Source organism: Phasianus colchicus, chromosome 24, assembly GCF_987193195.1.
Source record: "Phasianus colchicus chromosome 24, bPhaCol1.hap1.1, whole genome shotgun sequence".
NCBI lineage: Eukaryota > Metazoa > Chordata > Aves > Galliformes > Phasianidae > Phasianus > Phasianus colchicus.
Window position 1 is genome coordinate 1,052,912 of NC_143459.1, and position 24,704 is coordinate 1,077,615.

General features: G+C 52.3%; 1 protein-coding gene across 3 annotated transcripts in view; it reads right to left on the bottom strand.

Moving 5' to 3' along the window:
- The window catches only part of RPS6KA1 (ribosomal protein S6 kinase A1), a 28,520-nt gene extending 7,715 nt beyond the window's left edge, over positions 1-20,805 (bottom strand). Inside the window, exons 1-13 of one of the 3 annotated variants that reach the window (XM_031595127.2) lie at positions 20,659-20,805; positions 16,872-16,916; positions 7,718-7,771; positions 4,045-4,161; positions 3,392-3,473; positions 3,104-3,184; positions 2,399-2,478; positions 2,024-2,130; positions 1,435-1,472; positions 1,175-1,317; positions 704-774; positions 381-469; positions 117-181 (exon numbers count right to left, since the gene is read on the bottom strand). In XM_031595127.2, the coding sequence (XP_031450987.2) occupies positions 117-181; positions 381-469; positions 704-774; positions 1,175-1,317; positions 1,435-1,472; positions 2,024-2,130; positions 2,399-2,478; positions 3,104-3,184; positions 3,392-3,473; positions 4,045-4,161; positions 7,718-7,771; positions 16,872-16,916; positions 20,659-20,721 (1,035 nt within the window). In that variant the 5' untranslated portion in view covers positions 20,722-20,805. Of the gene's footprint in view, positions 1-116; positions 182-380; positions 470-703; positions 775-1,174; positions 1,318-1,434; positions 1,473-2,023; positions 2,131-2,398; positions 2,479-3,103; positions 3,185-3,391; positions 3,474-4,044; positions 4,162-6,038; positions 6,472-7,717; positions 7,772-9,503; positions 10,725-16,871; positions 16,917-20,658 lie in introns of those variants that run through there. The other 2 variants (XM_031595130.2, XM_031595128.2) reach the window with 2 other exon arrangements.
- Positions 20,806-24,704: the final 3,899 nt, after the last annotated feature.

Genomic DNA, 24,704 nt, shown 5'->3' on the forward strand with positions numbered 1-24,704 from the left:
ATAGGTTGGTAGCACTCCCCAGGCTGGTCAGCCTGCAAGCGTTACCACTACAGTCAGCAGAGCTGCATCACTGTGCTAAATGGGGTGAAATTTGCTTTTGTGTTTCTGATACTCACATTCCAGTCAATAGTAGAGTAGAACGGATGACGCTTTATCTCTTCTGCCCCATCTGGACCAGAACCTGAAAGACGCACCCGCAGAGCGCTTAACATTTAATCAGGATCACCAACAAAGCGAAGGCTATCACAAAGCATGCAACATAATCGGTATTACGGAGAGCCTGTTAACTTAGCACAAGTGCCAGCATGCTGCCAACCAAATAGCGATGTGAGAGGCACAGCTACAGCACCAGGTGGATTCAGAAACAAAAAATGCCTTACCTAATCTGTTGGCTGGGTTCCTTTTGAAGAGGGCTCGCAGGAGGCTCTGTGCCTCAGCGCTCAGGAACTGAGGCATGCCCAGTTTTGCTCTAGGGAAGAAGTTATGCAATCAGTTACAGGTATAAAGAAGCCAACCCACAAGCAGCACCTCCACCCCTGAAAGTACAACAGTCTGTTTGGCACTTTGTACTGCACCCTTCAAACTGAGTGTTGATACGAAGCTACCTGCCAAATAATGCCATTACATCGTGAACACCAGCTGCAGCATGCTTAGAGAAAGAGCAGCAGGCTTGTCTCTATACACACATCAAATCTCCTCTTACTTAAGGATGAGGGTCATCGTTTCCTTGCGGTCCTTCCCCTGGAACGGCAGCGAGCCAGTGAGCATCTCAAACTGGGAGGGAGAGAGAACAAGGGGAGGTCACATATACGAGCAAGTCTGAGGACTGCACAGATCTCATTACACCTTCATCTGGAAATTCTCCACAGCTAGCAGAAGCCTTGCAAGTGATCAAAAGCCTGGCTCTGGAAAAAGAGAGCAGGCATCACATTCTCAGAAGGGAGCTTTGTATCACAGTGTGTAGTGGGGATGTGTTCCAGCAGTGCCTACTCCTGCCATAGCCCTTGGATCCAGCAGCTGCCAGATGGTGGCACCAGATCTGCACAGCAGCCAACAGCCTGCTCCAGGGCCGACACTGGCATCAGCACCTCTGCTGGATACGGAGTCACCTAATGGTATTTCACAGCTAGCCCCTGAACAACTGCTGAGGTTTCCAAGCCCACCAGTTACGCACCATCAGCACCCCATAGGACCACCAGTCTGCGCTGTGGGAGTGGCCCTGGCGGTTCACAACCTCTGGGGCCATATATTCCACTGTCCCGCAGAAGGAGTAGGCTTTCTTTTCATGGTCTATTGCTTCCTTACTCAAGCCAAAATCTACAAAAGAGAAAAAGCATCAGCATGTGCCTACCTGCTCTTCACAACAGCCCAGAGCAGGGAGGTCTGAGAGAAGCTCTGTGTTTCAAGAACCAAGGTTTTTATGGAGCGCCTCACCTGTGAGTTTGATGTGTCCTTCTTCATCCAGGAGGATGCTACAGCAAGGAAGAAAAAAACAAGTTATTAGTGGCAAGAAAGGCTGGTGAGAACCAGCAAGTGTCTCAGAGCTGGTCAGAGATGCTCCAGAACTCCAGAGGAGGAATGTATCCATCTTTCCAATCACTGTACTTCAAGCTCCATCATCATGAATGGGGGAAAGCAGCCCCCTTCTATACACACTGAACTTCACATATAACCAATGAGCCACACAGATTACATTAACTTCGATCCCTCCTCTGTCTCAGGTAGGAATAACCCAGTCGTGCAGCTGCTGTGTGTCTCCTCGGAGGCCTTTTTCCTCCGAAGGTTCTCAGTTGCTTAAAACTGGAGCCCAGCACTGGCTGAGGATTAATGCTCAGACATGTGGTGCACACATGCTGCCTCCACAGTGCTCCTGGCTCAAACTGCTGGTGTGAGGAGCAAGAGCCTTACTGATCTGCTCTGCTGCCTTCCATCTGCTTGGCCCAAGGCATTGTTTTGTGGAAGAAGGTTGTGCTGTGCTCTGACTGCAGGCTGAGGACTGAACATAGATCTGTACCACACGTACTTCTCTGGTTTGAGGTCTCTGTATATGATTCCCAGGCTGTGCAAATGGTCAAGTCCCAGAGCAAGCTCTGCTAGGTAGAACTTCACGTCCTCCTCTGTGAACATGACCTGCAGGAAGAGACAGGGATTATAATCCTTGGAGCATGACAAGCAGTACCCTTCACACTCATGTTGCTCCCTCGTGCCATTTTAAATCTAAGTTTTCCAGGCTTTGCCAGGGGACAGGGCTCCTGACATCCCCTCCTTTGGGCTAGCAGCAGGTTGGAAGCTCCTTCCAACTCTGTCAAGGACTTTCTGAGGGTCAGTCGTTCCTCCAGGCAATTAACACACAAACTGAGAGCCTCAGCAACCCACCAAGATGCCAAAGTATACCCACCTCTTTGGAAAGCCGAGTGAAAAGGTCACCTCCTCGGAGGAAATCCAAGATGAGATACAGCTTCCCCTCTGTCTGGAATGCTGAAACACAAGCCAGAGCAGGAATCAGACCCCTCCACTGAGGGAAAGCTCAATGGTGTGACATTAATCACTTAAATCCCAATGGCTTCAGTTGTGCAAATGCCTTGAGTTGTTACTAGGTTAAATACAAGTAGGGTAACTATTTGAGATAGAACAGATCTCCCACCCATGATGCTGAAAAGGACTCAATCCCTTGGTACTGCAGAAAAGCATCATTTTAAGTGGGATTTGTTCCCTTTCAGCCACTGATGCCCTACTGGAAGGGCTGTTTCTCAAGCAATATGCTGGTCAATTTATAGGGGCAGAAGCTGTCCTCAACTTCCTCAGAGTCAGAGCGTTCATCCTGCCATGCTCTGACTTGACCAGTTAACTCTGCTTTCTCCTGAAGTAATGTTTTAATCCCAAGGATTTGATGTTTAAACTTCTTCTTCTGGTTCCCCATTCAAGGGTGAACACAAGACCAAAGGCCTTTCCAGGAAAGGATTTGTCTTAAGGGGATTGTAAAGGCTCCAGCACAACACAGCCACTGAGGGACATGGACTGACACAGGCTCTGCCACTGCAGGTGCCCAGAACCTGCTGGGGACAGTGGCAGGCACACCTGTCCCAGCCAGCCCCACACTCACCGTAGTGCAGCTTCACCACGAAGGGATGGTTTACATCGGCTAGGATGTCCCTTTCTATCTTTGTCCTTACACGGTCACGCACTGTGGGAAAAGAGGAACATTCAGACACTGGAGAAAGCAAAGAGCCTGATGTCAGCCTTACCCCCAGCCCTAAGCTTTCTGGGATCAGGCAGCTGGTGCCAGATCTTTCCAATCTCCATCACCCCAGGGCTAGCAGTGACTGGTGGTGACATTTTCGCAGTGCAATTTCCCATGGAGCAATAGGACACCACAGAAAGGCTCCCCTACCTTTCAGTGTTGCCTTTTTGAGCACTTTCATGGCATAGAGGTGGTTGCTGTCTGGTGGTGTTATTTTTCTCACCAAGAAAACCTGAGGCAGAAGAACACATGGTTATAGACAGCTTCAAAAGTCCTCTATTCATTGCAACAAAGCTGCTGCTGCACATGCACAGCATCACTGCTGCACTAGCCCTTGCTGTGCTGGTGGCTGACTGACATGAAGACTTAACACAGGAGCAGATGGTCTGCAAGAGACCTGGGTTATTTGCACTTTGAAACAGATACAAATTACAAGCTACTTCCTTCCCCCTTCGCAGAAGGGAAACAGCAAACGGGCCAAACCCAGACCCTGGCACATAGCATCAGCGTGAGAAGAGAGGCATGCCCCAGCCCTCTGCCCCACACAGCACTGCACGCTTCTTTCCTCCTGACCAGCTGCATAAAGACCCCCGGGGCAGTGCTGACACACAGACTTTGATGAGAGGCATCTCCACAGCTGCCCTTCAAATTAGAAGCAGTCAGTTGCTAAGTGAGCGTATCAGATTCTCACTGTCTGCGATCCGGTGAGAATCAGGAAAGAGGTTATGCTGGGGACAGTCCCTTTGTCAGCTCTGCTTTCAACACCACTTATCTGCGTGACACACAGGAAGGACCGAGCTCACCTTGCCAAAAGAGCCCTGTCCCAGAACCTTCAGAAGCTCAAACTGAGAAGGGTCAGCCTTCTCAGAGCCCTCCTTCACATGGTGCGTGATGTTGATTTCCTTCACAACACCCTCGCCCTGGAAAAGAGGGGACACGATTGGCTGTGAATATACTAAACAAGGGGAAAAAAGGTCTGATTGAGTCAAGGAACAAGGATTGCAGCTTCAGACTCACAGGAACCACATCTGAGAGAGCCATAAGAGCTGGTCACAGCTATCTCCTGGCTTCAACATCTGGAACAAAGCAGTCCCCAGTGGGCTTCCACCAGGCAGCGCCATTACAACCCCACACTCTCCCCAGCACCAGGGGTGTTGCGTTCTTTTGAACTGCATTTCAGATGAGTGCTTGAAAGCACCCTTAAGGCACTGGTGGCAAAAACAGGAGTGTTTATGCCACTAAAAATCCCACAACACAAAAATATGGTGGTGTTGTCAAAACATGGCCAGGGCTGGCAAAAATCAGACATGTTGGAGCCCATCTGCTCAGCAATCTGAGCAACTCTGCAACATAAGCCTTGGTGCATCTTCAGCACATACAGATGATGCTTTTAACAGACTCAAACCTTCAGAAAGATTGAGGGGAAGCCAAGGTCTCTGGCACATGTTTTGTTTAAAACACATTCTTTTACTAGATACTAGTTAGATTTCCCCCTTGCCGAGCAGGGGGAAAATCAGAGTTTGTTTTCCAGAGCTACTCAGATACTCACTCCGGAACCCACCTAATCAAAGCTTTTAGAAAACAACAGGAACTGAGCTGCAGGCTCTGCCTCCCGCACACACCGAGCTCCCACCCTCGCTCCTCCTTGCAAAGCACACGGATGTGGTTGCTGCCTGCAGCACAACATTGAGCACCCCTCCTTTCCCACTCCTGTGCTTGGCTTGTCACTACGTAAGATAGGGCTTTGTTCCGTGTCTGTTGGTAGCTTTGCTCTCTCGGGATCCTGTGATGTCCAGATACTCAGATCTGGCAGAGAGAGCCATGGACAATACAGTCTGAGCACATGGAGAGAGTGATGAGACAGGAGCTCCCCCTATGTCACAGAATCATAGAGCCATGGAAGGTTGGAAAAGACCTCTAAGATCATCTAAAAGTGTCAAGCCACCCTTGTAGAGTCATAAATGTTGGAAAAGACCTCTAAGATCATCGTGTCCAACCATCAACTCATCTCCTCCATGCCCACTAAGCAAACCTCAGTGAGCACAGTGAAGAAAGATATTACAACCTCTATGACAACAAGGTCTCACATTCCATGTGATCTCTCAGCTTCAGTCAGCCATCTTACAGCTCTAGTTTTGTTTGGAGGCTTTGCTCACGGCAGACAGCTGTTGGTCGGGAACAGCTTCCCACCTTCAGCCAACAGTTGGCCTATAGGTCTCCATGGCCTCCAGGTGCCCATGTGGGCTGTGTGGGGTCACGTGAACCATTAGGCACAGTAAAACAAACACCCTGAAGGCTGGCTGTGTCACAGCAGGGCTGCCTGCAGGCTGCTGGGCTCCTTCCCTCCCTCCTGCCATCTTCATGAAAACTCATGAGAGAAAACAAGCCTACATGTCGCTGCCTTGTATTTCACCCTGCAGCTTCACACACTTCGGCAGAGAGGAACATTGAAAACGTACACGATCTGCTACATCCAAGACACCTCCTCATACCACAGCTGTGGGAACTCTTTGCCTTGGCCAATGGCAAAACCCACCGTGAGCTGCAAAGGGTCTCCGCAGCCCAACCTGCAGCTCTGAGACCAGATCCTACACCACAACACAACTCCAGCACAACAGCCCCCACGTGCCACTGAGCCGCGGCACCAACAGCCTTCACTGCACCGTGATGAGTTTCTTACAACGGCACCACAAAGCAAACCAGCCCACAAGGCACAAAGACAAAAGCAAACCAGAACATTCATCTGAAGCATCGGCCCACCAGGATGAGCAGCAGGCAACGCAACCTACATACTGACCGGGCTGGGGAGCGGGCTGGGGGCCGGCAGCTGCAGGCTGCAGGGCTTCGCTCGGTGCTTCCTGTGCAGCCACAGCGTGAGGAAGGCGCAGATGCGGGGCAGCTTGGGGTCCCTCTCCATTCTCCCATCCCGCTCAACATCGCAGGGTCCCAGTGACCACCTCGGGGAGCTCCTGGAGCTGGGGAGGCTCGGGCATGGGCACACGGACACCAGCACACAGCCACGCTCGAGGAGATGCGGGTGGTTAAAGCCCGCCGGCAGATGAGTAGCGGAGATGAGCGATTCGGTCACACGGAGGCAGGTTCATGCTCCTTGGTGGCACTTGTGGTTGGGGCTTTTTTTTGTTGTTGCTGTTTTGCTTTTTAAAAAAAATCTCACAGCTCCGTGTTCACATTCGATTTCCCTTCCCTGGCTCAGAAAAGATGCTCTCTGACAGAAAATGTGCATGGTGTAGTCTGACTTCCATCTAGCACCGTGTGCCATGCTCACACTGGGTATTTCCACAACAGGAGAATATGCTGATAAGCCTCTGTCTCTTTTAAAAGGAAGAGAAAAATGAATGAACCCCCACGCAGAAGCCTGGCAGCACTTCCGTTGGCTCTCCCACAGGGATGATGGTCACCCTCAGCGAGATGTGGTGGGTACCAATTCCATGGTGAACCTTCTGCCACCATTAGGGTTTACACCTACCCCTTCATTTTTATTTCAAACCCAATCCTTTTTGCCTCATTCCCCCTCCAAACCCATGTTCTCCTTTGACCTTTTCATGGAGTCTGGACTAATGTCTAATGCAGCAGCACCCTCTGAGCATAGATAAAAACGAAACCCCTTGAGATGAGTACAATGACACCCACACATCTTTGCAACTAGAAATACCCTGTGTTGCTGTTGACTTCTGAATTTCTGCAGAACACAGTCTGAAAACGGGACTCAGAGAGCCCATTTATGACAGTCCTGCCTCTTCCACCCCTGTACCATGCTCTTTGATAACCAGTAACGAAAGAATCAAATGACTGAATGCCAGCAAGCCAGCCGGTCCCAGCTCTGCAGGGAGAGCCTCAGCACCTGGTGACAATGCCCAAAACAAGGGGCTGGGGGCACAGAGCAGCACGGGACAGCACTGCACAGTCACTCAACAGGAGCTCTCCAGAACCTCAGCTCATTCTGACACCTCCTTTGCTCTGCAGGGATGCAGATGAGCATCACCACTTCCAGGGAAGCTCCGTATCACCACAGGAGCTGCAGTAACAGCTCTCTGCAGATGCACCTGGAGCTATTTAGATCTGATAAATTTTGTTCTGACCACGACAACGTTACGTGTTGGGTTACCACCACTCAGCTCCCTGAAGAAGCCACCTGATGTCCACACAGCTCAACAGCAGAGCCCTGCAAACTGACAAGATCAGAATGTGGCAGGAGACAAGAACGACAGCACATAAAGGGGGTTGGTGTGGGCAGGAAGGAGGAGGAGGATGAAGTCAAGTCTGGGATGTCACATGAGCAAGTGACTAAGCGCTGTTTGCTCCATGAGCACTTCCATGAGCGGAGACAGCTCTGTAGGTAAATCTGCAAGGCAGGGATGGTGCTGGGATTCCTGCAAGCAATGCTTCCCCCTCATACTGTGCTAGGACATAGGACAAATGCCATTAAGCGCACCACTCTCCCAGAGGCTCTCTTACCTTGTCTGCGGAGTCCACCAGATCTTTCTCTACCCAAGTGATGTCTGACTTTGCCTGCGGAACAATAAATAAGTGTCAGCACAAAGGGTCTGCAATACTCTGCTAAAGCTTTCCCAGAAAACTCGTTTAGCCAGAGGGCGAGCTGCTTGCAGCCCCTGGTCAGTCCCACTACACGCCCTGATCTGGTGGTGGTTCCAGGAGAGCAGAAGGAGCCAGCTGCTGTTGGAGCCTTGGACAGACTCCGACAGGCAATGGAGAAGGACGCGTGGTGCTGGCAATGGGATCCGTGTGCTCCCTGTGATCCAAAGCACTGCTGCCAAAGAGGGAGGCCCAGCACTCCTGAAACAGCCGTAGGAACACGTCCAAACGCTGAACCTCACTGCATCCCTCCAGGGCAGGGCAAGGCCGACGCAGGCTTGAGCAGCAGTAGAGATACTGGAGTACACTTTGGGACCAGATGCAATGCTATAAAACCTTACAGTGAAACTAAGGAACATTTAAAGCGAGGTTAGAAAATAAGTGCTTCTCAGCTAGGATATGGCTCTTTCTCCTCATAAGAACTCAGACATGGAAGAAGTTTTGGATGGACAGAGCTTAGATCCTGAAACCTGTTATGTTTTTATGAGTACACGCAGACATGCTATCACATAGGTGCCCTTTGGTTTAGTTTTGAAGAATGAGCTGAAGCTCAGATAGAAAAAAACACTCAAAAAAATCAGATCAGAAAAATCTAAACATATTTGCAATGTTTTCCCCAGGGTGCAAGCCTTCAGCCCACAGGTCTGTTCAGGAGAGTCCTGAGGAGGGACCCGAGCTCCTGCTGCTCCTCCAGCAAGTCAGAAAGCAGCACAGGAGCACCAGTGGGGAGAGGAAAGGTGAGCCCCAAGGGAAAGGAGGTGCGGCAAAGCTGCAGATCAGCGCTCAGAACTGACAGATTGAAAGTCCGGAAGGACTGAATCACATCGGAGGGGCCCTTTGTTCACCTCTTCCCCTTCCTCCCTCGCTGCATCTCCCTGGGGGTGTGGGGAAGGGCTGTCCCACCCCGACACCTTCCGCCAGGCATGGACCCGCTGCACAAGCGCAGGTCCTGTGGTCCAACCCCACCAGCACAACAGCAGCCATCTCCTGCCCGCAGCCCCAGGGGAGGCCATCTTGCAAATTCCTGCACGCTGGGGAAATCACCTCCGCGCTCCTGGAAAAGCAAAGCGCAGCCATGTGTGCCCGCAGCTCTGAGCACAGGAAGTTGCAGAAGTCGGAGCAGGAGATGACTTCTGGTGAACTTCCCAGCACAGATGGCTCATCCCATGCCAGGGCTGGGGGCACGTGCCGCTCCAAATAAAAATCCGAATTCTCCTTCCCGCTTTCTCCTTTTTGAGGAAAGCTTTTGCGAACCAGAAGCCAAGAGACAGGTTTGTTTTTACTCGCGTTTTGTCACTTTGACGGTTGAGACAGTCACATCGAAATGCAAGAAAAAAAATGCAAAAGCTAAAAGCAGATTATGCTTCTGGCATTTTGCTTCCTATTCATCAACAACTAACCAGAAGCTGTCGCAATTTCTGTTGCTTCACACATGCTCTGGTCCCCAAATTTTGGCAGCACCTAGGAAAGACACTTCTAGGAAAGCAGTTTTACCATCAGAAATGACTTCTGTGAGAAAGAAGTTGTTAATGCAGACAGGACGAGGGCCGGCTCTCTGCGAGCAGGAGGTTCCCCAATCCTCCCTGCGTCCTGCAGAGGAGACAGCACAGGGCTGTGCACAGCAGATACCTTACAGCTAGACACTTGCCTCCTGGATCCTTGGCTTGCTGCGGAAGAGGAGCCTCAACATCTCCAATGCTTTAGGCTGCTATTCTCCCATAGTTTGCAAGCTGGCTTCTGAACCCAACGCTTTCTGCAGCGTCCAGACTGCCACGAGAACCCCAAGTAGTAGTTACGTCACTGGGATGTATTTTGGGAGTTTTCGCTGAAAGGAAACTGCGGTTTCATGTGGGGAAATTGCTCTGTGTGGCGATGGCTGCACAGCACCTTCAACTCAACGCGAACACCAGATGACTTCTGGGTGCTCCGACATGGCTCTTTCCACCAGCAAACCTCAGCAGGCTTTCCAAGAGGACACGTATTGTGGTCTCACGTCACAGACAGAGCAATGTGAGGCAGCATACAGCAGCTGAGCCCCTTCAGCTCTTCCCTAAAGTTACACTGCCTTTCTTCTGAGTCACAAATGCTGTTTCCAGCATCAGTTCCCAGAGATGGATTGCAGCTCTCCAGGAAAGGGGTCAGAAGGAGCTGTTTTCTACACCTTCCACTGGTTTGCCCCTGCCCCACGCTGGAGTCTCAGCTCGGCCACCTGCATCCTGCTGCATCAGGGCTTTTAGAAACCGCTGCAAGGCCCCACGTGAGCCCAGCACACTGACATCTGGTGAGCATTGTGCAATGCTGCCTGCTGGCTTGGGGTCAGCTCCTGCACCATGACACTGCTCTCTGACATGGAGATGTCCTGACACAGAAAGGAGGTGAGGAGATGGGAACTGGGAATGCTCACATAGGGCAGCGCAGCCACGGGCCCTGGAGGGGCTGCAGGAGGGCTTCAGTCCTACGGCTCTGAGCCAATCCTGTCCTGGTGTCTGCTTGTAAGGAAAAAAGCGAGCCACGTGCTTATTCCTAGCTCCCTTCAAGAGGCCATCTGCATTTCATCTATGCAAAGTAGATGCCCTATATGGCTTCTGAAGTTACCCAGCTGCTTCACCAGTATCACTGCCATGGTATTCACAGGAACATGCAGTACAGCACATGAACATCGATGGGGAGGAGAAAGCCAGGCTGAACCAGCCTTCCACTATCACACTTCCAGAAGATCTGAGTTTGACACCTGGGGAGATCTCAGCTGCTTGTAAGCCTTATTCCATATCAGGTACGTGGTGCTCCCACTGCAGAGCTTGGAACAAACGGGAAGTTGGAGGTGCACAGGAAAGAAATGCACTTTTTGCTGCTGTGAAGACTAAAGAGGCAGTGGCAGCTCTGTCTGGAACTGTTTTTCTTTTTAAAGTGGTGGTTCTTAAAAAGGGGAACTTACGAAGCAAAGAAACCTCACCAGCCACTGCCTTCCCTCATGCACAAACCTTATTTGGGCAAGGCTGATGGCTGCTCTTGTGTGCAAGCAGAGAACTGAGCAGAACCGCGTCCGTGTGCCTCTGCTGTTCTGGTGGGTGCCCCCAGGAGCTCCCTGGGAGCAGTCAGGTACATTCCCTGCCCTAGGAAGCCCACCAGGCACCCATCCCTGCTGCAAGGGCTGTCCCCTGCACACAGTCAGCACTGGGCACAGGCTGCCAGGGGCTGAGGAGGCACCAACAGAAGGAGTGTGGCCACAATCACACTCAGCCCTTGAGGCAGAAGCCATTTTGATGCAAAAGGAAGCAAACTGTTGGTCACATTGCTGAGGATTGTAGCTCACTGTCTTAATGTCTACCAGCTCCTGAGAAGGTGAGGAGGGTGATGCTGCTTTCCTGCAGAGGAAACTGCCCCCCAACACTTCCCAGCATTCCTGCAGCTGCTCCAAGCCTGCTGGGAGCAGTGGAATGTTGCCATGTACCCACACAGTGCCCTGTGCAGCACAGCCATCATGTCAACCCCGCACCTCCCATTGCCCTAAGCAGCAACAATAATTTGAAACCACAAGCAGCTTTAAAACTCTTCTGCCTAAGACCTATTCTCTTAGAATCACAGAATCACTGAGGCTGGAAAAGACCCCCAATATCACCTAGTCCATCAACCCATCACCGCCATGCCTACTGACCACGTCCCCCAGTGTCACATCGGGAGCCCTGGTGTCTGGGATTGTATTTGTCACCTTAACACATTAGCTCCTGCCACAGAACCACACACACCAGGCACCCGAGCATCCTGGAAGTGCTGCACTGCTCTGCATGCCCTCCAACATCACGTTAATTTGGTCACCCTTGGGAACAACTTCACTGCCATCCTGAGTTTCCCCCGAAAGGGTTACAAGCAAGTCCCTAAGAAATGAAAATTCAAAACACAACAGTCCACTTTTACCCTGTTTGGTATTCAGAAGGACCAGTTCCACCCATGTTTTGGTTTTTTTTGGTTTTTTTTTTTGTGTGTTTTTTTTTTTATTGGGCGCTTTCTTTTAGCACAGCAAAAGTTCACCTCTTTTGTACACCAGAAAATGATCCACACCTCCTTCTGTGGAGGTGGAGGGGGATGTAACAGGAAGGAAACACTGCAAAATCCTGGAGGACACAAATAGATGTTGGTGCTCCTGGGCAACGAGAGGAGCAGCAGAGACAGTGTGGGACCTCTGGCAGGGCACAGGGCAGCAGGTCCCAGGGGTACAGCATGGGCTGACCTGTGCCATTGTCCTCTCCTACTGCCACGTCCCACTGCAGGATGCGGAAGGCAGCGAGCTCGCCGGGGCCAGCTGGGCAACTCCAGCAGGTGGCACTCGGAGCTTCTGCAAAGTCCTGATCAAGCAGGAAGGGCTCATTTTGTAACCACCCGTGGAACAGACAGCACCCCGAAATGGGGGGGTAGGAACTGATAAAGGGATAAAGCCTGAGGCCGAAGAAAGGAAGAGGTAGAAATCGGCCATGGCAAGGCAAGCCATGCTCTGTAACGTCCCCATGCATTCGCTCAGCTGGTACCTGACTCATTGGAGCAGGAGCACCAAAACATTGGCCCCTTGCCACGTTTTTCTAAATGCAGAACGTTTCCCTTAGGAACCAGCACTGAGGCACGAGCTGAGCGTGCTGCGCAGCCACACTGCCCTCACACAGAGCACGCAGGCTCTTTCTGGCCGAATCTGAGAACACAGCACTGCTTTCACCACGAGAACTGTTTGCTGCCCCTGGAGCTGTCGTGGGATGTGGAAACTATTCTATCACACTGATGCGGGAATTCCACACTCCTCCCACCACGCAGGCTGTGAGGAGCTTTCTCCTTGCAAGATGTGCAAGAACACAGCACATTTTCAGACCGTTTCTTAAGCAGCTTCTTTTCCCCACTGTGCTTGCAGAGCGCCAAGCATCACTCTGCCCGCATGCAGCAGCCCCACACACCCAACACAGAGCCAACGCGGCTCAGCGCACCGACATCGCCTCCCTGCGTGCGCACAGCCAGCACTCTGCAGCCAGCCCAGCCCAGCCGTGCAGTGAAACACCTGACAGCAAGGAAATCCATAGCACCCCATCTCAGAGCGCTTACAGAGCACAAAAAGATTCTGCTCAGCCAGTTCAGTGTTCCCAGACCTACGTTAGAAGCTGTGCTGCTTTCAAGTACAAACAGGGGACAAGCGCTCTCATTGCTGGTACCTGAAAGTGAGAAGGACTTTTCCCACATGGCTAAAGTTCATTCCTTTGAACTTTGGTGGGCAGATGGATGACACGGGTTTCCTCCACATGGCAAAAGAGGTTTTGTGTAGCTTTTTTTTTTTTTTTTTTTTTTTTTTTTCCAGTAAAAGAGGCTTCTGGGAGACGGACCTTGCAGCAATTTCTATTAATCAATGAGGTGGATGGAAATGGAAGAGGAAAAAGCAGAGCAGAGTTCTGATCGGTCAGACATCAATGTGCGGAGGGCCATTCCCAGCCCTGCCTTCCTCACATGCACTCCTGCAAAATGACCCCTCTTCAATTATTCACTAGAGCCTGCAACTCATCAGAGAGGCTCTGCTTTTCAAGCAGGCATTTTGTTGCTGTGGTTTTAAGGAGCTCAGACACTTGCTGTTAACCATCGCCTGCCCCGCTGAGGACAAAGAGCTGTTGGGCACTGCATTGAAAGCAAAACCACTCGATGACTTCAGCTGGCAACACAGAGCAGCCAGCTCACCCCAGGGCTTTGCCACTGCTAGGCTGAAAGACTACACATGCAAAGATGCAATAAGAGATGCAATAACTGCAGCCGGGCCAGGAGGGTTTCCAGGCAGTGCTGTGCTGTTCTGCACCCAGGGCTCAGGGACCCAACCAGCAAGAGCATGCTTTGCTATGCAGCTGGAAGCACCAAGGAGGGGCACTGGACAGAGAATGCCTTTGCTGAGATACCTGTCTCTTCCCACACTCAGCAGCTTTCTAACTCTTGCAGAAAACTGCAGCAGCTGTGCAAACACAGCAGGTTGCTGCTTCAAAGAAGAGCACTCCTTTTGTTTGTTTTAAAACCCTTCACTTGAAGAGGCTGCGATCGGAGCCGCGTTCTGTGTGAGGATCACTCTGCCGCCCTCCTGTTGGTGCTCAGCCTGCAGCTGGAGGTACCTGCAGTGCTGAACGCACAGCCTGAGCAACGTGGGTTGCTGGAGAGCACAGCTGTGACCAAGCACCAATGCACTGTGCTGCGATGGAGCACCTCGTGCTCGGCATGACAGCAGCTCCCTGCTCCTGTCTCAAAGGTCTCTTTTATGGTGTAAAGCAGAGCTGGAAGAGGTTACTCATTCACCTCCCCAGGTTTCACTGCACGCTGTGATTATCACCCAAGAACAAACTGCTCAGTGCTCCCAGCGTTACCTCCAGAGAGGGGGCACAATCAGTGCTGCAAATCCACTCCTCTGCTCTTCATTATGAAGTGATTTCACTAATTGGGTGTTGTACTTCCATGTACAATTCCTCACACTTGGCACCTTCGGGGAGAACGTGCTCACCCCTCAGCAAAGCTGGCTGTAAAACCCCAATGACGACAGGTTCTGTTTTTCCACTCAATTCGAGCGCTCTGTTGCCATTTGCAGCTGAACAAGGACTGATCTTCAGCCTACCTGACAATTAAATCCAGAGAACATAAGAGAGAATGAGGTTTGGTCCCTGGAGAGCAGCGCACGGCGCTGGCAATTAGCCCCTGGCACAGAGCAGCTCTGGGAGCAAAGCAAGAGACCTTTTGCTGCGCTAGGGAAGTTGCACTGAAACTGCGTCAAGGGCACTGCTGATGGCTGAAAGCCAACGCCAATTGTTTGAACACCACCAACAATGGGGAGAAAAGCAAAAAGCAGACACACTTGCACCCATCTTGTCCAAAGTTCTCCTGCTCAATGCAGTTGGATCAGCAATCTGGTTCTAGGGATGCTGCCAGGAGTGCCTGGCAGACTGCAAGTGGGAACAGCTGGATAAGCAAGGATTGAGGCATTAACAATATAGGATTGTGTTCGTCTTCAGGTGAGGGTTTGCTTGGAAATCCCGCTGCTGCACAGCTGGAATGCTGCTGGGATGACTGACCACGTGAGGGGAGGCAGTCACTCTGGATAATGCTCTGCACAACCTGTAGGATCTTGCAGAGGTTTCCAAGATACTCAGATAAACACAGTGAGGTACAGTGCTTGCAAGGACTTGCGCACCACGGCTGTTCTTGAAAGGTGGGAATCCACGCAGGAATAGAAGCCAGGAGTTGTGAAATGCCTGAGCTGTCCTTGGAAGGAGGCTGAGGGCTGCCCAGCTGTTCCCAGACCACAGGCAGCCGAGCCCAGCCCTCCTCTCCCTTCATCTGCAGCAATTGTTCTGCTGTGCTTCATACCCAAAAGCCACAGTGCACAGCAGCAGCAGGTGGGATGGGAGGAAGAAGATGGAGGTGCTAGAGCCCTTTGCTGCTGGCTGCCAAATTCCCAACTCTTTTGAGGAACCCTTGGATTTCCTTTTTGTTGAGGTTTCTTTGGTTCTTGCCCAAGCAGATAAAGGTTTTGTTTCTGGCAGCATCCCGCTGACGGGGACAGAGGGAGGGATGGCACTTCGTGTGGGCGCTGAGGAATCTCCGCTGTCGCTGCTTCCAGTTATTTTTAGCAGAGATCACAGAATGAGCCACAAAAGGATGAAAGCATAAACGCAACACGGAGTGCCTCCTGTCCCCCAGCTCAAGAAGGGCAGCAGCAGAGCTGGAATAGACGGGTACAGGAGAGACCCTGAGCAACTTTCTTCTCTTACAGACAAATAGCCTCGGGTGTTTGCTGCCACTTTCTTCTCCTTCTTTAGTCCTTGCTGTAGGTAAAAGGAGGCAGTGCCACAATCTGCTGCTGACGTCGGCTCCCAGGCAAGCAGAAAAACAGAGATATTGAGTTGGTGCAGAGTGCCAGAGTTAAGTGAAAGGTATGTGTTTATAGCAGGGATTTCATTTGTCTTCGTGCCTGTAAATGTACACCTTGTACAAACTTGGAAAACGCACCAGAGGTTATTTCAGGAGGGCTCTGCAGTTTTAAAAATGACTGAAAATGGGATTGTCAGCACAGCACATGGACGCAGCAACTCAGCAGAGGGCAAAGCAGGACGCTGGCACCCCCAGTACCAGGAGGGCAGTTCAGCCAAGTACTTGATGATCAAAGAGGCAAAGGCTCAAGCCTTAGAAGCCCAGCTGGAATCCAGCCACAAGAGACAGATATTCTCTTCCCTGCCAGAGATGTGGGCATGGTGAAGAACCGTACAACCATTATCTCAGGGGAGAGGAGTGTGCAGTGTTGTTGATCTGAGCTCATCCCACCCGTGCCAGCTTTCCCGTGATGGGTGCCAGCCCATCAGCCAGAAGGGCAGAACAGGTGGCTGAGATGTAACAGCAGTGCTGGAAGTTCAGCGTAAGTTTCTGGAAAAGGACGAGCTGAGAAGCAGCCAATTGGATTCGGCTTAAATTTCCTTTACTAAATGTGTAACGGTGACCAACTGGGAAGGCACTGCCATAACTCTCCAGGTCCCTTAGCACGAGCAACAGACCGGGGTGCTTGCTGTGAGGAGCAGGACAAGCTCCAGACAATCCATGCAGCAAAGGCTCCCAAGCCAAAGCAAACATGTGGCATCGCTCCCCATAGCTACAGCATGTGTGCATCAGAAAAGGAAATTCTGAAGGGCTCGTGCTTTTGGGGCACTGAAACGGCCTGAAACACTCCAGCGATTCTCACCTGAGCCCTCTGCTCTGGCTGCTGTCTGACTCCAGCGTGCTGCTCCACGGCAGTGCTTTGGGATGGCCCAGGTGAACTTGGATAACCAAAGGGATGGGGAAAAAGAGGGTCTGCCTGATCTCTTCCCCCACTCCGGCCCCCCATGCTCCAGCACGCACTCATCCAGATTACAAAGCAGCAGCTTACAGGATTTAAAAATAGCCGTCCTCAGCCCATTCACCCGCCAGCACACACTGCATGCAGCTCAGAGTGACGGTGAAGGACTCGGCCCCACTGCAGCTTTACCTTGCACGGAGGGTTCCCACCTTCCTCTGGAGCAGCCTGCCCGTTCTGCAAAGGAAGAGAACCCACTGTTAGCACACACCAGGCACTGGCACTGCTTCTGAGAGCATTTCAAATGGGACAAACTGGGAATGCTACTTTCAGATGGGTACGGAGCACTCTCCATGCATCCATAGGATGCAGCAAAGGATGAGGCAGGGATAGCAAAGCAGCGCCAGAGAGCGGTTTGCAGCCTCACGGCCATTTTGCTCTACACTGGTTTTAATGGGAGATTTTACTGGTTATTTATTACTATATCACAGCTGATAACACTCCTTTCCTGGAGAAGCAATGGGACACCAACCTGACATCTGCCCTAGGAGCACGACTGCTTGCGGAGTGCTCCTTGTGGAGTGAAGGAACAGTGCTGCCGTGAAGGCTCAGAGGAGCACAGCCCCAGTGTTTACATGGAGCTGTTGGTGCCATCAGCACAGAGAATATCTAAGGAGTGAAGTAAGATTTTGTGTTTATGTATATCCTCCACAAAGAGCTGAAGATAGCCAGACTTGGAAACACGCTTGTGTTTACTGGCTCAGCTGTCACCCATCAACAATTATTAAGTCACTGCTAATCAAAACCATAGTGCTGGGAGGGCTTTTATGTCCAAAGCAGCTCGAGTCCCACGAGGAGCAGAACCTCCGTGCCAGACTGAGCGGTGCGTGGCACACAGCTGGGAGCAGATCCACATGTCAGCAGAGTGATGGTCTTAGAGACGAAGCCCTAATGTGACCGCCATGTTCTCCAGCTGATGTTGGGCAGTTCGGTGAGAACTGCAGTGTTTGGAGCCAAGTGCTTTCCTTCTGCCCCGGAGAAAAAGCAGAGCCTTTATGTCCTCATTTGGGATTCGAGAGCCATTTGGGAGCACCCAGGATGGACGAGCAGCCTGGCAGCAGGGCACAATGCTCAAGGAACAGCTCCACATGTGAGGAGGGGACACAAAGTGCTGCTGCACACACTGCTCTCAGAACTTTTCTCAGTGGCAGCAGAGAAGTGCGCTGAAAAGGAAGTGCACTCAGTTGCGTAACCGCCAGCCTGGCTGAACTTGGAGATATTTCTCTTAGGACATCTTGCATTTTAAATCCCTTTAATTCCACATAATCTGAAGCACGGGGAGGAGCAACTTACAGAACAGGGCACCGCTGCTCTGATACATAATGAGGACAAGTGTCAGGGCGGGCAGCACCACGTGGGCCGTGTGCTGCTATCAGCACTGCCAGCAAACATCGCCCCGCAGCACCGGGGAAAGGACGTAACTCTGCAAAAACAAACATCTCCAGCCCTTCCCTCCAGAATTCCTCATGCGCAAGGAGTCAGAGCTCAAAGTGTATCACGGACAGAAATCTCTGTGCTTCCTCCCCTATCTTTGATCATCGCTGTCTTCATTTTTCAGCTAAGATGCACACAGAAGATCGTTACTCGTGAATAGCTTCTGCTCAAAAAGGGATGAGCAGATGCATATATACAGGCAAAAATAATTAGCTTGAAGTGGTTGGGTTTGTCGTAATCCCACGTCAGCTGTGTTGCTCTGTGTTTGTAACACGACAAGAGTTCAAAGGCAAGCACAGCCGTGATGGCAGCTCCCATCGCTATGGTGATGCAGTCATTCAGCTCTGCTCCACCACTGGTGCTCTGCCCCACACGGGTTTTTCATAAGCACATAAGCAATATTTTGAATAGGCAGAAGAAAGAGCAGGGGAAAAAAAAAAGAAATGAATGAAATCATAGAATAGCCGGGGTTGAAAAGGACCACAATGATCATCTGATTCCAACCCCCTGCTATGTGCAGGTCGCCAACCAGCAGACCAGGCTGCCCAGAGCCACATCCAGCCTGGCCTTGAATGCCTGCAGGGATGGGGCATCCACAGCCTCCTTGGGCAACCTGTTCCAGTGCCTCACCACCCTCTGGATGAAAACTTCCTCCTAATATCTAGCCTAAACCTCCCCTGTCTCAGTTTAAAAGCATTCCCCTTGTCCTATTACTATCCACCCTCGTAAACAGAAGAAGGAAGCACGATGAAGTGAGCTCAATCCCTAGGACAGCTCACTCTCCCACTGCTTTCCCAGCACAGCTCTGGGACAGTGGCTGCTGGCTGTGACCGGCGCTCAGCAGCTGCTCCTGGAGAGCGGTGGAAAAACCCCCAATCTGACACACGGGTCGGGTTCCTCCGCAGCACAGTGCCGGCACCTCTGCTCCGTGACTCAGAAAGCAAAGGTTGGAGGAAGCCGGCTTTACACCTCAATGGCAACGATCCCAGGCGATTTACATAACGCATTCCAGAAAAGTCTCTTTAGTCTCTCTTTGGTGCCACCCTGCCCCACAGAAGGTAAACCTTCCTGCCCCTAGCAAACAGAACCTCGCAGGTGCAAAACTCCCACCAAGTCCCTCTCTGCCATTCCCAGGCCGAGTCGGCTCCGGGTGCCGGCAGCCGGGCCCAGAGGTGCAGAACTTCTGCCCGTGCTGCCGAGAGCACCGCTCACCTGAAGCCCGAGGGAGCGGAGCTGCTGACGTCCCAGCTGGCACAGCTCTGAGATGTGAAGTGCCTTCCAGCACTGGCACGCTGCTCCCGACCCACTGCCGACCTCCAGCCCCGCCAAGGTGAGCTGGGGGAAAGTCAGCCTGCAGCTGCAGTTTACAGATTACACGTCCATGACTAATCCAACGGAAAGAGCACCCCTCGCTGCTGCCACAGTCCTTTGGAGAGACTCGGGCTGATGAACGCGGTGCTCCCATGGCTGCTTCCAGCCAGGGGAGATGTTGTGGTACTGGCACAGCCGCCACCCAGCACCCAGAGCCCCAGGATTAAGTGACACGCTGATCCTGCCCTTGGCATCTATCGCCCCGGGCACCAGTATTAGTTTCCTCCCACTCCAAGTTTGTTTTCCAGACAAATCACAACTAAACTCCAGCTCTCACCCCCCCTGCACACCCAGCTTTCCCTGAGCACGTTACGGCCTCGGGACCACAACCCGGCCCCTGCAGGGCCCAGCACATCCCCACACACCAAGTGGGGGTGAGCGCACAGCACGGGGCGCAGCTGCCCACCCCCCCCCACCTGGCTGCGAAAGCTGGGCAACCCGCCCTCTGTTCTCAGCAGAGCTTCCTCAAGAGATAATTTCAAGTAGGAATAAGCGAATCTGACTGATTAACCGTTGTAACGTCCCTAGGCGTGACAGGACGGGTAAGGGGCACAGGACGGTTTAAAACGGGAGAGCAGCGAGAAGTGAACAAAGCAGGACGAAACCCACACGAACCTGTCCAGAAAGCCGCGAGCTGCAGTCGGGCTGAGGAGACGTTTGTGCGCACACCTCGGCTGCCCTACAGCGGGGGAAAGGCTGCGAGAGGTGCCGACGTTCTGCGGCGGCTGCGATGCAACGCGTGGTGCGGGCAGCGCGCACCTGGGCTGGGGGGGCCTCGGTAAGAGGGAAGCGCACGCATCCGGCGGAGAGACGCAGGACGGCGGCTGGGGGAAGGGGGAAGCCCCCAGCGCAGAGAAGTGCTCGCATTCACCGCTCGTACCGAGGAACCGAAGGGAAGCAGCGCAGCCGTCAGCCCGGCAGCTCCGAGCGATTCACCGCGCCGGAGCGCTTCCCAACCCCGCGGGGTCAGCCGGAGCAGCGGGGCAGGAGCGGAGGGAGGGAAGGAAGAGACGAAGGAGGGAGGAAAGGAAGGAAAGGAAGGAAGGAGCAGGCCGGCCGGGCGCTCCTTTGTTCCGCGAGACCCCCGGGGGTCGCCGCCCGCCACCCCGCTCACCTCCGTGTCCAGCTGCACCAGCTCCATGTTGGGCCAGGGCTCAGCCAGCTGGGCGAGCGGCATGCTGGCGGCGGGCAGCCCCCGCGGGGCGCGGCACGGCTCGGCTCGGAGCCCCGCGCTGGGCACCGGCTGCCCGGGCCGGGCCGGGAGCGGCGGGGCGGGGCGGGGGGCGGTGCGGCTCCGCCCGGCTCCGGGGCGGCTCCGAGCTGCTCTCCGAGAGCCGCCGTTCCGCTGCGCTCGCTGCCCTGGGCGGTCCGCTGCGGGCCCCCCCGCTCCCCGGTGCAGAGCCTTTCCCCGAGCACCGCCTGACCCCCCCGCCCCGCGTTCTTTCGGGCAGCGACGTTGGTCGAAGAACAGATGGTTTGTGTACATCCAGACGCACCTTCGGATTCTTCGGTTGAAGATGAGGCGCTGCTCGCGGTTCCCTCCTCGAATACGGGTAACAAATCCCTACCCGCCTTGTTTCGGTTCTCGGGGATGCTCGGAGGAAAGGTGTTGTAAGCACAGCTGCTCAAAACACACCCAGCGCTGTTTGGATTTGCCAGGTTTCTCATGCAGGAGTTGTTATCTTCTTGCTTTTACTGAAATCCAAAGCACCATGTTTTCAGATTTCTGTTTAACAGGGTTTGTTATTAGAAAAAAAAAAAAAACAAAAAACGTCAAAGGGTGCATTGCTAAGGGCTGACTTCACCAAGGTGTGGCTGAAATATCTTTTAACGAGCCCCAGGGAAAGCACAGCACACAGCTCTGCTGTTGCATTCTGAGGGCAGTGTCCCATGAAGCTGTCCCTATGTGGCCCGAATGCCATGAGCTGATCAGAGGTGGTGAAGGTGAAGAAAGCTGAAGTAGGACAGAGCACAGCATGCTGAGAAATTCCAGTTAATCTTCACAACACTCAGAGCTAATCTGTAAGCCAGCATCTGGGCCATCTTGCTCACATGTGGGGGATTCCTACGTAAGAAATTCCCACGATGACAGAAAGTGTGTGAGCCCAACACTGCTGTCTGTGCTTGGAGCACCCCTCTGTGCTGTAAGCGCTGAGTTGCAGATGAAGGCATTAAATAACACAGATCCACCAGGCTGGTGCTAAGTGAGGCCAATTAAACTGATGTCACTTACTGTTGGAGCAAGCTGAAGCAGATCTTGCGGAGAGTTATTCATTCAGCTCCAAAGCTGTCCATAATTTTCCCCTTATTGCTTGGTACATGGCGTGCCGTCTGCTCGCATCCCTCCTCCAGCTGCTGCAGATTGCAACCTGTTTTAAATGGCATCGATAACATGATGATGTCAGTGCTGGCATCCTGCTTACCTTCTACATTTGTTTGCAAAATGCAGCTCCTGTTCCAGGTTTCCAGCTGCTTTGCATGCATCCTGACCAGGGAATGCATAGAGGAGTGTGTGTAGGAAGGAGAATAAGATGAGATACTGCTCTCAGTGACCTGCTGTGCTTTCATGCCAAGTCCCACGAAGGTGACCTTTCTGTGCCACATCCTGCTGCACTCCCAGCTCTGCTGCCCAGGGGGGGTGGAGTTGCCGCCCCCGGAGATGTGGCACTGAGGGGCACAGTGGGGGTGGGCTGGGGCTGAGTGCTGGGAGCTCAGCGAGGGAGGGAAGGAAGGAAAGAAGGCACTGCTGCATCCCTGCAGCCCCCCGGGAGGTCTACAGAATTGCAGAAAGTCCTTGGTGTGCCAGGCAGGCTGCCCAGGAGCTTGGCTAATGCAGGAACTGTGAGGCTTTATGGAGCAGTGACATCTTTTAGGCTTGGAGAAATTGATAGCTCTACACCCATGGGTGCAATGGCACCAAAACAAAGAATTTTTTTTCATACAGCAACAAACTAAAGATACTGAGGAGACTACAAATAATTTGTGCATGACTACTCCCTGCATCTGTGCAGCTACTTTGGTTAAAGGCCAGCAGAGAATTTTGCCGAGGAAACTCTAGGGTACCCACAAAGTTACACAAGCATCCCCCAAAAAAGCCAGGCAACAGCTCAGCAACTCAGCAGGGCTGGCTGGGCAAGCTCAGGGCCTCTCAGTCCCCACCTGTGGTGCTCAGAGCAGCAATGCTGTCGATTTGCAGACTGACCTTCCTTCAATAACTGCGACTTGAGTGCAGAAGACGAACAGGACGTGACACGTGTCACTGCTGGGAGGTCTGAGGGAGGAGGATGTCTGGGTGAGCAAAATGAGGTGGTGGACCCTGGTGTTTATTTTCTAGCCAAGGAGCAGCTATAAAAGCAACCTCCACCCTGAAAGCAGGGTACAAGAAATGCTCTGCCTGCTCTTTGGGTAAGTGTCACAGCTAAACACAGTGATTAAAACCTATGTGCTGACACTGTTCGGAGAAGGCTGCAGAGCAGGATTTCTGCACTGCCATGTAGACTGCTGCTATGAGAAACAGACCTCCAGCTAACCGGAGCCCCGCTAATCAGTATCACATTCAGTGACAATCCAAAATGCTGAAATGTTGGGTTGGTTTGGTTAAAAAAGAATTAAATCCTCCTCAAATGCAATGGTAGCTGCTTTTTGCCTCTGCAAGCTGGCTGGCTTTTGGTTGGTAGCATTCTCCTCTTCAGGGAGGCTGGCAATGTTCATTAAGCCCACTGTCCCCAAAGAAGCCCTTCCAAAGCAGAAGTAGTGAGGCTGGTCCTTCCCCACACAACCAGAGGCTGATTTTAACTGCTGACACTGAAAGCTGTGGCAGTGATTCTCCACCCGGCTGTGCGGTGCTCCCACAGCTCACGGTATCCATTTGTTCCTCCTGGAGCCAGAGAGCATCTTTCTTTAACTGTGGGCTTTGTGCTACGCTGCTTTTACACATATAAGGAGATGCAAAGAGATTGCAGGCATGAGAACACACAAGCCAAATCCCAAGTGCCTGCTGCAATTTACAAAGACAGACTCTTGTAATCTGCTTTGTGTATACACTCAGAGGACCGGTTAATTAGAGTTTACAGCAGCCTTCTCTGCATTTTTAAGATTCACTCATCAGTTCATTGTTAACCCTATCACTAATAGGGAAACTGAGTCATGTTTTCAATAGCTCATCAGGACAGAACTTGAACTCCACGTCCTGTCTTCTAACACCCAGCTCTCTGTTCAGGCTCTCATTTCCTCACCTCTTCTGCTTTGTTTTTCCAGTGTGGAGGAAGAGATGACAAATCACCTTGTTTTGATCCCAGGGAGACATTTTTCCTAACCACGGTTCAAACATCACACTGAGGATATAAAGCAGGAGCCCTGCAAACGAGGAGCTCTGGCTGGATTCAGCAGCAGAATTGCTTTTCCCTTTTGTGACAGATTTCTTCCCTTTGCTCACTGCTGTGCACTGCCTCCCATGGCAGCGTTCCCAGGGCAGGTCTGGAATACGGGAGGGACACTCCAGCAGGTGTGGGGCAAGGAGCTCCTCAAGGACTGCAGTGCAGGCAGCTCTCCTCCTGGAAGGATGTGTGCAAATTGAAGCTCTGCTCAGAGAACAACGCGTTTAACTTCTACCAATGCTTCCAGCAGAGGTGAGCATCGTGCTGCCTCGCTCAGAGCCCTGCATTTGTTAAGGTGGCTGGCATATCTGAAATGCTTTTGGGCTGCATGCTGCATTTTGCCTACGTCTGCGTGGTACTCCTGTAAACCACACCTCTCCTCCATAGACCAGATTTCCTGAAGCCTCCTTTGGGGCTGCCAGGAAGTCCTTGGCAGAAGCAGATACGACTCATGTTGGGGAAGAGTTCTGCTGATGGACACAAGAATTGATGAAGTTGTTGCCACATTTCATTTGGAAATTTGGCAGCTATCTCTCACAAACACTGAACTGCACCAAAAGGTGCCTCGAGGAGGGGGACCCATTGGAGCTGGGAAGGCAGAGGAGGCGACCAGAGAAGAGCTGGCAGGCAGGAAGGCCGTATCTGCTGGTTGTCATGGATACAATCACCCCCTCGGTCTCCTGATATCAGTTACCTTCCGTTTCCTGGATGCAAATCAATGACTGTGGGGTCTGATCCTGCTTCTGTGCAGAACGGAACCCTTCACATTCAAACAAAAGGAGCA